Here is a 16,160-nt window from a genome sequence, read left to right as displayed (position 1 = left end):
GGAAAATTGAACCACAAATCAATAGAGAATTTATTGAAAACAATAGTTTCATGTGAAGAGTTTTTTCTACTAAAGTTTTGTATTTTGTTTGTTTTTGTTTGTGTGACATTGTGCTTGTTTTCGTTGACATAGTCCGATCATCGAGGGAAATAACTCTATGAACACGTGTCGTGGTAACCATCTTGTGGCGTTATCACGTGGTTCAGTATTCTTCCGGTTTGGCTCGCGGACTGACCCTATTTCGAAGCCTTATGTGAGTATTTATTTGAATTTAGAACTATTAGGCAAATGAAACATATTTTAAAAGTCTTTCAATAAGTAATTTCTGTGCACATAGGGAATGTTGTAGTCTAAGTTTATATTTTTTCATGTAAAAACCAAGCAAATTCGCAGACCACGCCGTCATGTTTACATTTCATTTCCCGCGAAAAAGAACGATATCTTTGCTGATATATTATCGTGACATTAAAATCTTTAATGAAATTTAGAACAATAATATTTTATTTTATCTTAAGTTGTTTCAAATAACTATTATCCTTATGTTGACCTCTTTGTACTCTGGGGGGAATCTCCGAAAGAAAGAACGCATATGTAAACTGAGGATGCCTCCATTTTTAAAATTCAATATAGGGTGAAAGCGTGGGCTTGAATGATACAGTATACTGGCTTTATACGCAGAATGATGAATTTTTGTCACTACTTTTCAATTAACGAATATAGTTGAATCGGGTGGTTTCAATGATATCGGCAAATTGCACCTCGTATAACGAATGGTAAAGCTAAAATCCATGAGACCTAACGTTATATATTCTATGTTACTTTTATGGCATAGAACTACTTTTGATTCAAAATGCATTTTGTATATTTTATAAAACATTTATTATTAAGAATTAAACTACGGTTAAATGTAGTTAAGTACACGAAGTTTTGTTTAGGAGCTAGTGGCGTTAATCATATGTTTATAGCGTCCAGTTAACAGCGGGAGATAAAACGATTACATAATCTCAGATAATGGTTACTGTCCTTCCATTGTGTTATTGCTAAGAAAACACAGGTGATAAAATAGTTATTGTAGGTATTGTTAAAAAGGTCTGAGCTATACTGATCAATTAACAAGTATTAATTATTTAATTAAGAGTTTTGAGATCACCTGTTACAAAAAGATTATCTACTTATCTTCAAAGAAAGTTGGATTAAATGTTTGTTTGCCAGAGTAATTATGAGCAACTCTTAAAGTATATGATGATATTTGAAAATGCTATCTTATTTATATGGCTTACTGTCCCTGGTTAATCCTACATATATGAGAAGAAGCCATTTGGTGTCACAGGTAGGAATCTTAATTATACTTAGAAAGTGATATATTGAAAAATTGGTGAGAAAATATGTAGAGGTTTATTGGAAATATTATTTAAACCTGTGAATTAATTTTAATGCTTGATGATCATTTAAAAAAAAATAGAGGCAAAAGAATCATTTTATACTGAATAATCATTAAAATAAAAGATTTTCAGTTTTGGAGTTATTAAAATTTATAACTTTGAATTTAAGTGTGATAAAATTTAACAAATGATTTGGAGAAAAGTATATTCCTGATAACAATCACTCAAAAAGTTTGATAAAATACCAGTAATTTGAATGGTAGAGAATTAGTTAATTTAAAGTATATTAAAATTCAATGTGATTTTATCTTTTAAATCCCACCTTTCATCTTTACAAATATTTTCATATGATATAATCTAAAGAATGCATGAACAGATTTGAATCAGCAAGTTTGGTCTATATTTTCATAGCTTAACCATGTCAAAGAAATTGTCCAGAAAAAATATCAAACAACAATGAACCATTGTTTTTTCACCAACTAGAGCATAAAACTATATCATTGTTGTAATCTTAAAAATGCAAACTGAGCAAGAGTATTCATGAAAAAAGTTTAAACGCAGAATGTCAAAAAAGATGGAATATAATATTACTGTATCATGATAAAAAGGGAAAGTCTTAAATTATATATTAGCCAATAATTTATAATCCTATAAAGACCATTTGATCAACTAACTTGGCACCCATACTATTTATTTGAGGAAATATTTTGCATATGAATAAAATCTAGTATTTCAAGCAAAATCAAAATAATCAAACATGTTATGCAATATGCATCAAGTTCTCCTGGGCTTAGATTTTCATCAGTTTTTAAAATTGCTAAAAAAGAATGCTTTTATTTCATAATTTAAAAACACAAATTTTAAAAATGCATTTTTTACTATTTTCAAAATTGTTCAAGTAAGAAACTGTTCTTTCTTCTCGCCCTCTCTCCAGCTGTTGATAAGGTTTCTATAGAAACTATATCAGATCTTACATCTGTTACAAGCTGAAATAAAAGAAATGTGTATGGTTTCCATGGCAGCTGGCATGTGATTGGTTATGACCCTATTTTCCCTATTGATCAGGAGTCTGCCTTTGACAGTGTCAGTACAAACCAGTGTCCAACTCAACTCCTGTGGGCCTATTCTTTCGGCACACACACTCACACATTGCCAATTATTGGCAGCTCAATATTTAGCCTCCACACATAATACACAAGTTTGTCAGAATTCATTATTTGGAGGAGCAGGAATGCATTTCTTGATGCAGCTAATAGTAAACTGATAAACAACACAGACATTCATTTCTTTCAGTGACAGTTTAATATCAATCTTTAAAAATATACATCATGGAAAGATATCATAACATCTGCCGGAGAAATGTATAAGCTATGATTAAATCTACAAGTGCATGAAATAAGGTTATTTAAACAGGAAGCAGTCGGGTTGTTGAGGAAATAAAGAGTAGGTTTCCAGGATGTTTTCACTCAAGGTAAAGTAACACTGCGAATGTGTGTTTCTCTATGTCAGACTAGCAGTTAAGGTTTGTTCAAGTTTTATCATCAATATGCAATGTATATATACATGTATGTGACTTTATCAGATAGACAGAATATATCCTCCCAGTTATTTAGGTATCTCTCTCTCTCTCCCTCTGCTGATAAGTATGTCAACCATGCAGGTGTCAGTTTAGTGAAAGAGGGGACACAGAGTCCAGGCGTGGGATTTAAAGCGCACCTTGTGTTAAATGAGGGAAATAATTTTTCTCTAAAAATAGGTAAGCCTACACTACAAGGTGTGCTAGATTTTTTCAGTAAGGTATTTAAAATTTTTTAAAGAAAAAAAAATCCACCCTCCCACAATTTGTTTTGATTTAAAATATTTCCCCTGTATAAGAATATAAGACGCTCTCCCCACTTTATGACAGGTGTGAAAATCCAGCACTTCCCTGCTGTGTTTTCTTGACTGCCCAGAGGCATGATGTAATGGGAATAATTAGGATGTCAGAAGAAAATCGTAAAGAAACTAGTGCCCCAGGCAAGGAAGTACACTTCCTAACAAACAATCTGTGCATAGCCAGGGCGAAAACTGCTGGCTGGGGGCTTCTAATTAGAATATTCTGAGGCATGTACGTTGCCAGGACAACTGTAATAGGTTGCTATGACAATGATGCCTGTTAAATATGAGGTCGCTGTGCATAAAAATAGTTTGTATCACTTGACTGGTTTGGGAGCATTCAGCCAATCAAATTTGCTATCTAAGTGATGAGCTATCCCAGCATACAGTTCTCTAGGTGATGAGTTGGTAACTTGGAGACAGCCATTTTTGTTGTAAAACTTTCCCAGAAAACTGGGAAAAGTTGTCAAAACTTTGTTGATCTTCATCTGAAATGAGAGGAAGTAAATAGACAAGGATTAAAAAGATCAGGTAGGCAAATCCATTAGAAACTAAGCATATATAATCTCTTATCAAACAGGAAAATATAGGACAGTGTGAAGTAAACATGTGACAGAATAACAATATGGAGGATATGTGTACAGATGTGGGAGGGATTTCTGACTTTGAGAGATTAGGTTGACATATTTTCTTCTTTGTTTAATAGTTATTTCAGAAACTGTTACTATTATTTTCACTGAAAATGTGGGAAAATCTAGCCATGTGCTAATGTATTGATACAGGGACCTTTAAATGGTCATTTAAATCTATAAATATATATACAAACCAATCGGAGCACTTTGATCTGATGTATTGATTGATGAAACTACCTGAAGTGATTTAAAAATCAACAGTCATGTATACTGGATTAAGTTACAACAGATGTTGGATAAAATTACCAATACATAAAAAATCATTGTTGTTACCTAAAAGAAAAATAAGATTTATTCCCATGAAAATGTGTGAAAATAATCTCAATAAACATGCCAAAATTCTGACCATCTATGAATTGAAGTAAACTTTGTTAATTGCTAATGAGGAGAAATCAACAGTAAAACATGTGAAATAGTTGGTGACACTCAGACTTCCCCCACTGTGAATGCCTGGGTTTGTTGTCAGTAATGGCTGACACCAGCACACTACACAGCAGGAATCAAGAATATGTTAATTTGTCAAAAAATCATGAAAAGGTTTTACAAAAGAACAAGTAGATTAACATTTAGATTTTTGTTTCATTAATTTTTGACAGGGAAATAGTTTTAACACTAGCAAAGGTAGCAATATAAAAGCAATTTAGTTTAGCATATTGGAATCACTTACCTGTTGGTTAGGTGGATGGCATCAGGTGAAAATGCAGGTAATCTCAACAGCAGCAGCATCAGTCAAAGTCAGCCAATGAAAAGTGAGGTTACAAACTGTTTACATCCTGTCAAGGCAACCACCCATGTGATTCCCAGATGCTATCATAATCAAAAGCTTCCTTTGTCTTCAATGGATTTTTTTCAAGGTGAATAAAAGTACTTGCCATGCTTTTCAATGGATCAATTCTACGTCATAATGACAATGGAACCTGGGTATTCACCAATTAAAGTAAGAGCATTGAGATTGAACTCGGTTATAATTTAAAAATGCATATTCAGTGACAACTTCATTGGAGAGTTTCCATGGTAACTTATAAACAATTGCTCTTGTCATTTGAATAAAATTATTGTATGCAGACAGTAGACACGATTCTCATTAATAAATGATAATCTGGACTAAAAAAAATACAGAGAATGACTCAGAAAGCTCTGGAGATAAAAACAGCATTAAAAATTTATTTATGAAGAAATATTAAAAGGAAACCAACAGTTTTATAAAAATGATAAAATATAGATAAACTCACATTAAAAAAAAAAGGAGTATGATTTAAAAAAAAAAATAATTCCTTAAAATTATGTATATAAAGATACTTAATCAGAATTGCATTCAAAACTTAGTTATCTGATTATGAAAAGTAAACCTCCACTAAAACTTCTGATTAGGATCTCCATTTCCCAAGGCTGGCTCTGACAATGTACATCTGTTGTCACACTGATCACCATGGTGATTCCATTTGTGTGGTTATCTCTTGATTTTTTTTTTTCTCATTTCTGGGCATTCAGTAGCTGGTCTTCTTACAGAGATGATTCACCAAGTATCTGTCAGGAGTTTTTATTTTGTCTTCTTTGTATTTCAGCAAAAAACTAATGCAATAGTCAAGGCAGAAACATGGTTCCTGGAAGTCGATTTGAAGAGAGTGATGCCTCCATGCGAGAGCGACTAGTTAACAGTTTGAGCCAAAGTTTTCCTGGGAGCGCCCTGTCCCGAGCCCTTCAGTGTATGCAGCCAGAATCAGACAGTGAGGATGACGACCTTAAGGGTGACTTCCTCAGTAGCAGCTGTTTCGCAGAACTCCGTTTGGAGAAAGGACCCATCGACAGCGATGACGACCTCAAGCCCCTGTCCTGGCTACAAGACAGCAACCTGCTGAAGAACATCGCCTGTGCTGATGAGGACAGTGAGGATGATCAGAAGGAGAATGGTGACATGTTAAGTGGGAACCACATCAACCAGTCCCATCCCCCTCACGTTCCGTACAACCCGCAGAAACACATCAACAGCAAGCCTCCCTACTCCTTCTCTTGCCTCATCTTCATGGCCATCGAGGACTCGCCTCATAAGAGACTGCCAGTGAAGGACATCTACTCGTGGATCCTGAATCACTTCCCCTATTTTCAACATGCTCCTACAGGGTGGAAGAATTCCGTACGCCATAACCTGTCTCTCAACAAATGCTTCAAGAAAGTGGACAAGGAAAGAGGCCAGGTAAGTTACATTTATATAGCCTATGGACAAAATGAAAGTCAAAACTGTATTATCTCCCTTTAAATCAGCTTTTGTGTACAGAATTCTTTTAAAGTCAGAACTGCATTATCTCCCTTTAGATCTGCTTTTGTGGAAAGTTTTATCTTTGGGCCAGTGAATGTCCAAATTTTAGCCCTTTCTCCTTGAAAAAAACCCACAAATTTTATCCCAATTTAACTTGCACGTTTCAAAAAAATTAAAACACCCAGTAATACAATATGCAAAATATGGAATAAGAACATTACTGAATAGTGTATCTATTTATACAGTAATACTTGTTTTTTCAACTGACATAACCTAGCTTCATTATTTTATCCATTTAGAAAGCCACAGAACCCTTTTTTAAAAACAGAGAAAAATCACTGACTCCATTTAAATCTGCTTTAATCAACTTAAAGTTTAAGCATATAAAACATTCATGAGTATCATAAACATAAAAAAAATGAGAATTTGATTTCAATTTCATCATTTTGATTTATTAGCAACCATGTTTGATTATGATTAGTAAATGATATTGATTTTACATGCAAAATCAGACAGTGGAATTCTTTTATTGAAAATGAATTGTTCACTGTTAATTAAACTTGTTAATAAAATAATCAATATATAAATTTTCTTTTATTTCAACATATGGTTATATGAGTAATGCCTATTGCCGGATAAAAGAATTAAGTCTGAACTTAGTATGGCAATCAGTCCATTGTTATGTAATCAATGCAATTATTGGAAGATTTTGGTGCAGATTTGGCGTGCCATCAATAAATAATATCTCTTTATTGTGTATGATCAATGGTCAAAATACTATAATTTTCACAAGCACACAATGTTTTCAAAGCATTAAACAGGTCTCAATGAAGGTAAACAAGTAAATAAAGTTCTAATTAAGCCCGGACAGTCAGAACGGCCCTGAGGTGACCTATGCATTAGACCAAGGTACATTCCTCCACTAATAAACACCAACAGGTGAAACCGTGTGAAGTCTAGAAGGGACCCGTGTTTTGTTGGTATTTAGCACTTGATAAGTACATCTTGAGAGTGGGATCTCTGTAATCTATCAAATAGTTATGCACATCTGAGGGACGAGGTATTCGGGAGATAACAAGGGTCCACTCTGATGTAGGGGGTAGGTTGGATGTTGTATCCCAGGCACACTTCAAAGGTCAAGATATTCTCCATCAGCCGAACTTCTTATCAATACCTACAGTAATGATGACAAGACCAAGATTAAACAAGTTCTAAGCCATTCAAAACATGTTAAAAATACCAGATATGTAACAAAGGAAACAATGATTTAACTTCATGTTTCTGTCTGTAGTTAAACTTCATGTTTCTGTAGCTAATTTGGGGAGACTTGTATAGCTAGGCACCTCTTGATAGTGGTTCTTATATGCTCAGTGGAGTGCTAGGCCTATCTTTACAAGCTGCCATCTGCTCTGGGTTTACAAGTGAACATGTGACACTGTTCTCAGGTTACAGTTTCTAAATGCCCTCAGAGTGGAACTGGTTTTTGTACTTCTGTATCTAATTATAACACATGCTGCTTGGTGCTCAAATTCCTATCAACATTAAAATAAAATCAACCAGATTCCTGATACCCCAATCTCTTGCTAATGTTAATAGGTGGCCAAAGACACAATGTTAAGGAAATGCTACATGTCCATTCTTTCCTCATTGACAAAGTGACATTTAGGCTTGTGAAGTAGGATATTTATTGCATATGGCAGATGTGTCAACTTTTTATATCTTTACTTCTCACTTAAGGAAGACTGCCGTTCATGTTGGAGAGAGAGATTGACCTTTTAATTCACTTTCAGGCTATTCATCATATTAACAAGATAATTAGCAGTAAGCATGATTGATTGTCCCAGATAATAAGATAGTTTGTTATAATTACAGTCTATTGGTAAGGGATCCTTGTGGTGTATTGACCCCGACTATCGACCCAACCTGCTACAGGCCCTGAGGAAGACACCCTACCACCCCTACCACCAACTACAGATGCTGGCCAACCCTCAGCCCCAGCCCCAGTACACCTACATCCACGAGTAAGTATATATCAAGCATTACCCAATTGTTCCCCATGAATACCATGCATTACAGTGCTCTTGTGACTAGTAAACCCCAATATATAAGGAATTGTTTTACTCCACCTTAAAGACCTTTCATATTGATTATGGATGGAGCAGGAAGCCAAATGCTCTTACATGCATGGCTCAGACAATAAGATCTTGACAGTAATATTGGTTTTTACGTAATATTTAAGATAGCTTGGGTGTTAGTTGTATCTCCATCCATATTTTCAGGAGTTGTTTTCATACATTTTAAAGAGTATTGAGAGACCCACATTTATGAGCATTTACAGCAGGTACCATAGTTCATAGTACAGCACTAGTCAATATTGATGTCAGATGATTAATTAGGAGAACATCTAAATACAAATTTCCTCAGTATTTAAACACATGTATTATGTAAATATCATATAATCATGCATATTAAAGCCAGTGTCTTTTTTCAAGTGTCTGTTGCTATCAGTGATTTTAAATCATCGTTATCATCATCTAATTTACAACCACTAACTATCAGTAGAGTGCTTCTTATTTCCTCCTTTACTAATACTGTTACGGATACAATGTCCACCAGTTTATGAAGCCTTTGAACAAATCAATATAAACCTACAGTTGGTCATTTCCTACGGCTGTTTGATGGATTTTTTTTAGATCTATATACTGTACATATCTATGAATGGTAAAAAAGCCAGGAAGAAATTGTGATTTTAACTACTCTGTTCTACAAAAACAAACCTCATGTGGGTGTTAGGCTTGGCGTAATAAATGATATTTGTTATGTTTTTAGCATGTCTGTAGTCGTGGTAAGGTGTGAGCACAGTGTGAGAATGGGTTGACCTGTTATATAGCTTCTTGTAACTGACCTCAACAGGTGATTTTGTCACCTTTTCATGGCTTAACATCAACGCCTGCTGTGCTTTTGTTTGTCTTTTCTTTATCATACCATTTAATGTGTGGTGATATTTCCTACCCAGTGGAGTACAAACTCTGTTTGCATGTGATTGCTGTTGAACAAACTGACATGAGCACTCAAATCACAAATTCATATTATAATCACCTTATAAAAAAAAAAGAATCTGCCGAAGAGTTAATTATTGCCATGGAGACTGGAGGCTTGAACACCACCAGCATTGATTGTTTTTAGAGGGTTGGTGCTGATGTAGCAAGCAGATTAAATAAAATAGCACAAGAGATAATTGTATCATCTGTTTTATAACCCTTTAAAAATCGTTATTTCAGTGGCAAGCAGATAACAGGGCCATTGCCCCTCTCTCCTAGGATGGGGCCAAACACCGTGTCACCTCGTAAGTCCTTATAAATGCTCTCCACTATGTAGTGTACAATATCAAGATAGGAAAGTCAGCAATTGACTATGATAATTAACCAAGACACTGAATATTCTCTCTTGATAAAGATTCACTGATGCACGTAATTTATTCTCCATACATCTGGCGAATTGAGGAATTAAAGCTAGTGTAAAAAGAATGCAAGAAAAAGTGTTTGATTGGCTAGGTGTTTCTTTAAAGTCTTGATCTAAAGAATTTTGAAAAAGATAATTGATCGAGAGTTAATTTTTTTTTCTTTTTTCATTTTAGATTTGTTTCCTTTCCTGAGTAAAAGATTGGCTCAGTCCAATAACAATGATATAGGTGAGTGTAAAATGACAATGCAGTGGTGATAAAGAGCCAATTCTATGCACACAGTCCCACATAATGAAGTACCTTCCAACTGTCAAGACGGCAGCAGGGGTGTCACATTACTCTTGAATATCAATCAATTTTTGTAGCCATCCCACTTGTATGTGTTAGCCAAACAAGATATCTATGAAAAGATTGCCATGGCAACCAACAAACATTCATTACACAGATGCTACCATCACAAGGATTTGTTTTACATCAGGGTCTCTCGAGTGTTTCTTTGTCTGAAATTTGAGAAGTACAATAAAGCATTTGTGTGAACATCGCCTGATGCGGATCTGATTACATGGATAGGGCAGTGACAGCAAATTTCATTATCATAGAGATGTGGTTAAGATTTGAAAAAAAAAATTAACAAGAATATGTGTCAAAAATTTTTTTTTAATTGTAACAGTTATTTTTTAAGCCAATGAATATATTACAGATTTTTTAATGAAATTGTTCCTTCATATAGCAAATTTTAAATTAATGCGTACATACAATGGAACACTGTTAGGAAAATGTAATGAAATTTTTTTTTTAAGTTTGTCCCCAATCATTTTTTCTCAATGAAAATTGACAGACTGATCCGTATAGATATTTTATTACTGCTCCCAATGATAGTCCAATAACTCATTAACATCAACTATCAATTAATTTGTTGCTGTGTAAATATGTTTTGTGGGATCAGTTTACTATTCTTGATAGATTTGCTCAATTTATAACTCTGTGTTGCTAATTTTCTGTAATAACAGTACCATGCATATTTTATGAAATATCAGAGTGGATTTCATCTCTGTGTAAATACCAGTAGTACATGTAATCAGGGTCTGTGGTGTATTTTTTTTCCAGATTCTGACATTCAGGATGTTGCACAGACTCTAGTTTCACTGAAAGGGCTCAGTACAAAAGGTAAGTGTACTATCAGTCTGTGTATCTTTACTCAGTTAATTATCTAATGCATTTTCCCTCAACTAGATGGAGCACATTCAAATCCTAGAAATGAATTTACTGCTCAGGGCGAAGTTTATGGATTTGTTTTGGCCGAAGGCAATTCAGTTGACATAATTTTCTAAATTTGGTTCTAGTTACGATTCAGTCTTTCCCTGAAGTGGCTGTCCCCCTTCTCGGATCAATTGGGGACTAGATTCCCGTATGCTGCCTTATTGATCCAACACTTCTGTTAACTGTCTAGGATCCTCAAATTGAATTTTTTGTTCATCTTTCTTTTGATATTGCCTTTATTGATTTGGAGGAATTAGCAAATGCACAAAATGGGAGACAAATTGAGTTATTGAGCAAACCACTTGCTGGCTATGTTAAAAAATGGCTATAAGGACTAAATTGAAGTAGACAGTAAATGTTAAAAGCAGCAAATGATTTCAACTAAATGCATTTTGGATGCCAATATTGATGACAAATTGACGTTTTATGTTTAGAGATATGTCAATTCTTGATTCATATTGCTACTCTGAAAGCCTTATTAGGATAAAAATTATCAAAAATATGTAGTAATTCAGTGTAGTTGAAGTTTGAAAAAAACCTATATATTCTTATTTCTTTTTATTTATTACAGATAATAACAACTCCATGCTACAGAGAATACGTATGAAAAGGAAACAGAGGTAGGCATACAATTTACTTTGTCAGTTCCTGAATAGTATTATAGTTGTTGATTGATTAAATAAAAAGAAAGGAATAAGATGCAGTAAATTGATTTTTTTGAAACTTAAAGGTTATGAATTATTTCCAATGTAAACATCTTATATTTTTGCAATAGAGACAACAATGAAGAATTCTCTTGGTAGAGGAGTAAGCAATTGAAGCAATATTTGTTCATATTTCAGGCAACTTGGATCAGGGTCATTAAAGCGCCGTCACTTAGAAGACGTAGTTTTTACCACCAACCCCAGTGAAGATCACACGTATAGTGCCACATCTCACAAAGATCCAGGATCCCCCGACTCGTCAGTGGACGAAGGATTCGAGTATGGAGATGAAGATGAGTACGACATGGAAGAGGAATTCTCCGACGATGACGTGAGTTACGACGAGTGGGACAGTGAAATGGATGAGGTGGACGGTGACGTCAGACGGAATCATAGCAACGCCAAACACCGCAGAATGACTGTAAAACTGCCCGCCAGGAAAACTGTTTCCAAAGAAGATGAGGAGGAGCAGAAAAAGATCGAAGAGGGAGCCGACGCTCTGTTGAATTTGGCAGGAATTCGTACCACACGCTCCTCAAACAGTGTAAATGACTCTGGTGCTTCTTCTGGAGGTTCTACCCCCAGGAAAAGGAGAACTCCTACCGCCAAACGTGGTCACATTAAATGATGCATAGACAGCTCGTAGACATCTTGCCATTCTGAGATTTGCATTGAGGACCAGGGACACATTTTTTTGTTACACTATTCCAGAAGTCTTCCATATGTGTGACTGTTTTTGTATTTTGGCAGAAATCATATCTCACCCACTTGTTAGCTTGATCATTTGTTTAATTTTTTCCCCTGTTATCAGTAATTTGGTGCTTCTTACATTTGTTATGTAAACAATTTTAGTGTATACTGCCAAGTCTGCGTTCCTTTGTATTTAAAGAGAAAAGAAAAAAATTTTCCACAATTAGTTTTTACACAAAAAAATTAGTTTTGACACAAAAAAGAATTTGGAAAAACGAAATATTTAGTGTTCAAAAATTTGGCAAAGGAAGTGTTCAGTGTTCAAAAATTCATTGTTGAACAATGAGGAGGCTTTTTTTTTTTAAAGTTATGTCAGCAATTAAGGTTTGTTATGAATTTTTTCTTCTGTATTAAATTGTGCCATTGGTTAGTGTAGTATTCATATCTACCAAAGATTCCAGCTGCTCATCAAATTTTTTTTTTTTTTTACATATATGGGTGCAATCAAATTCCACAGGTGTTCCAGAAAATTTAAACATTTTCTATCATGACAACAATAAATGATCATCAAAACATTATCTACTAAGTTTCCTTAAAAAGAAAAAAATAGGGCAAACTTATCCATAAAATTAACAGAAATGCAATATTTCATTTTTTCACACCTTCCTCCAATGAACATGACATAACAAATAGGACTCGAGAGGTACCTGTGTTGATATTAAAAGTTTTAAATACTATTTACATCATATTATGAAGATATACTTGGCAATCAAAGTATAAATAACAAGTGAGGTAAGGGGCTCGGAGCTTTTCTCTCTGGTCTCCGAAACATTTCTCATGGTATAGCTACAGGCTTGTACAGTTGTTGACTTGTTATACATGTGTATATATTTTGTTCTGTAATACTCTCTTGTTAGTGCTTTACAATTGTTAGAAGACGGACATTTGTTAAGGGGCCACTTTTTTTTAAAATATAGGGCCTTTCCTAATTGTATTGTTAAGTAGAATTTATGTTTCAAGGAATTTTGATGAGAAAAAGTAACTTTAGAAAAAGTGTGACAAAAAATCAATCAAAACTGTTTCCAAACCTGATTGAAGAATGTTTCATTGTGGAAATTGCATTTTAAAAATTAATTTATCAAATCAGAAATCATGAATCTCGTGAATTTCTTGGAATTTTTTTTGTAAACTGATTTTTTGTAATCAAATAATGAAGGAAATTATTTATTTTCTTGTTACCAGATATTTTGGTCATTTTAAAATGGGGGAAGGGGGAAATTTAACAGAGATTTATTTCTACTTAGACAATTATGTCGATCAAAAATATATTGTGTATGATCTTGATTCAATCCTATGTGATAGGTCTTGTTGTATTTTGGCACTCTTATATATAATTACCTATACCTTTTTATTAAGGTTGATCATTTTATTCTTGTTATCAGCATTTGCACTCGTCTTTTACATATTCATCAAATGTCATTCATTAACTTACTGTTGAGAGGGTTTCTTTTTTTGTATTCCATTATGCTCAAATCTTCCATTGTTTATGTATAAAGATGGGCAGGTACAATGTACGTCTGCTGATGGTGTTCAGAAGGTTTGCTAGTCATCATTTTATTTGGGTTTCGTTTTAAGTTGTCAAAAATTGTCTGTTTTTTTTTAGTGGACAGTTACTGTTCATTTTAACATGTCAAAATTTTTGTGTTTTTATTAAGTTTAAAAACTTAAAAAAACATTTGAAAAATCATGAAACTTAAACAAAACAAAAATCTGTTCTGAATATCATAACTGAGCAGTTGAGCAGTTTTAGTTTTTGTAGATTTTAAGTTACGGGTTTGAATTTAAGTATAAAATTTCATACTAAGGACATGGATGAAAATGTAGCAAGATATCTAGAGCAAGCTGCTGTCACCTGTAGTTTCTTGTGTTCATTAGTGGAGGTGCTGGAGTTTAGTATAAAGTATGGGTGATGCCAAAGTTTTTTCTACTACGAATAGGTCAACTGCTGTCTATGCAAACCTGTACTGAAAAACAATAGTGCAATAGACATTACACAGTTATTCAGAAAATCATGTATCAAATGTAAATTGTGCTAACCTTGCTGGCTCATTTGATCTGGTCAAATGCCAATTTGCAAGAAAGTCATATTATTAGGAAATGTAACAATTGAGGTAAAATTCTTTTCAAAGATCAGCCTTCAATTTTGAAATTCTTTAAGATTTTCTGTTTTGACAGCAAATTACCACTTAAATGAGCCATAGGTTTCCACACATAAAACTTACATGTTCTCTAAAAAAAATCTTATGTGTTCAGTTAAAAAAATATTTGAGAATAGCAATTTTTTTTCTTTTTTATTAATGCTTTTTGTTTCATTATGTTTATGACGCAATTGTATTCTTGACTCATTAATCAAATGTATGAGGTTTTGGCGAGAACTTTTTTGTTATTCCTATGTTCAATGATAAACTTAGCAAATGCCTGATTTGGTGTTCAGAAAAAGGTTACTGTATGTGCAATGGAAATCAGGCTATTTTGCTGGACAATGCAGTTTTGTTTATTATTGTACACATGTAAAGTTTCTTAATAAAGAGAAAAACCTGAAAGTTCAATCTATCTTCCCTTCTTTTTATCATTGTAATAAAACAGGTTAGAAAATTGTTCTTATACAAACTTAATATCCCATTTATCAAAAGTTGTTTTGAACATGTTAAAAAAAATATCAAGAATTTGAGAGATCATTAGATCAGAAAATGGTCAAACAGATATTATAAAATAACAACACTATATACTTGGAATATTAGAAAAATATTTTGAGTGCAGACTGTATGTGCATTACATAGTTGAGCTTAGTCCCAAGGGATACTCTTTGATAGGAAATAACCATGGATGTTATACGAGCTATTGTGTATCAAGGCCTCTGACAGTAAGCCCTTGAATTGAATGAGCCTAATTAAGTGATGTACTTTTTTAATGACGGCAATATCCTGTTGAATGGTAGCCATTGTGACCCTGAAAAGTTATCTCACAGTACATGATGACAGCATGAAACAGGACCATAATAACCCGGCCATTGAATACATCTATTGATTAAGCTGCACTTATACTTCATAATGTGGGATCCATGAGCAATTAAACACCAAACAGTAACTTGAGATGGGATGAACACAAGCATGTAATGACAACATTCAGTGTGTCATATTAAAAGCAGCCTAAATACACTAGTTAACATTGATCTGGGGAGAGATCACTGACTTAATGAGTGAACCAGTTTAATATATATGTACATGTCAGTTATGGTTTTCCAATTGTTCACCAAACTGAAGTAGTTCTGTCTTCTCTTTGAATGTGGTTTAGTCACAAGGAAGAAAAATAATGACTATACACAAAATTTATCTCCAAAAAATCAAGCAGCACTTCATACCTTTCTTATAATCTATAGCTATTGATGTTGATGAAAATCAGTTTAGAGAATAAACAATTTCACAAAAATAGTACCTGTAGTTTTCAGTAGCACCGCAGGAATAATATTTGAAATTTTAAGAGTGAAACGTCATATGCATTTTCATGATGCGTTGATCACATCATGACAACATATTTCTAGTTATCAATATGCCTTGACCTTGAACTTGCTTAACTCAAATAATAGTGGGTTAAGTTCATGAGAATTAGATATTTTCAGGTCATAGACAATCTTTGCGCCAATTGTTTTCTCTCACAAAATATGACAAGGACATTTTAAGCATTGACCTTTCACTTGCTTATGTGACAGTGGATCAAGTTCATGCCATTATAATAGTCACAAGCAAGTGACCTTGTCCTTGCCAAAATGTCCTTGGG

General features: G+C 33.8%; 1 protein-coding gene and 1 long non-coding RNA gene across 5 annotated transcripts; one reads left to right on the top strand and one right to left on the bottom strand.

Annotated features, from left to right (window-relative positions):
* Positions 1-130: 130 nt before the first annotated feature.
* Positions 131-14,932, top strand: LOC128176112 (forkhead box protein N3-like). 4 transcript variants are annotated; one of them, XM_052842183.1, is made up of 8 exons: positions 131-253; positions 5,515-6,143; positions 8,079-8,227; positions 9,488-9,552; positions 9,844-9,897; positions 10,777-10,836; positions 11,501-11,549; positions 11,772-14,932. In XM_052842183.1, exons 2-8 carry the CDS (start codon positions 5,547-5,549, stop codon positions 12,259-12,261), a joined length of 1,464 nt encoding a protein of 487 aa, XP_052698143.1. In that variant the 5' UTR covers positions 131-253; positions 5,515-5,546; the 3' UTR covers positions 12,262-14,932. The 4 variants fall into 4 exon arrangements, with proteins under 4 accessions (XP_052698143.1, XP_052698144.1, XP_052698142.1 ...); XM_052842184.1 differs by lacking the exon at positions 131-253 and adding an exon at positions 1,607-3,138; XM_052842182.1 differs by lacking the exon at positions 131-253 and adding an exon at positions 3,652-3,788.
* On the bottom strand, positions 2,666-4,711 carry LOC128176113 (uncharacterized). The gene is made up of 3 exons (XR_008242749.1): positions 4,617-4,711; positions 4,084-4,126; positions 2,666-3,745 (listed from the first exon to the last, which is right to left on the bottom strand). It is a non-coding gene; the product is annotated as an uncharacterized LOC128176113 (long non-coding RNA).
* Positions 14,933-16,160: the final 1,228 nt, after the last annotated feature.

Source organism: Crassostrea angulata, chromosome 3 (genome assembly GCF_025612915.1).
Source record: "Crassostrea angulata isolate pt1a10 chromosome 3, ASM2561291v2, whole genome shotgun sequence".
NCBI classification, from domain to species: Eukaryota; Metazoa; Mollusca; class Bivalvia; order Ostreida; family Ostreidae; genus Magallana; species Magallana angulata.
Note: the sequence above shows the minus strand (reverse complement) of the source record. Positions and strands in the feature narration are given on the sequence as shown.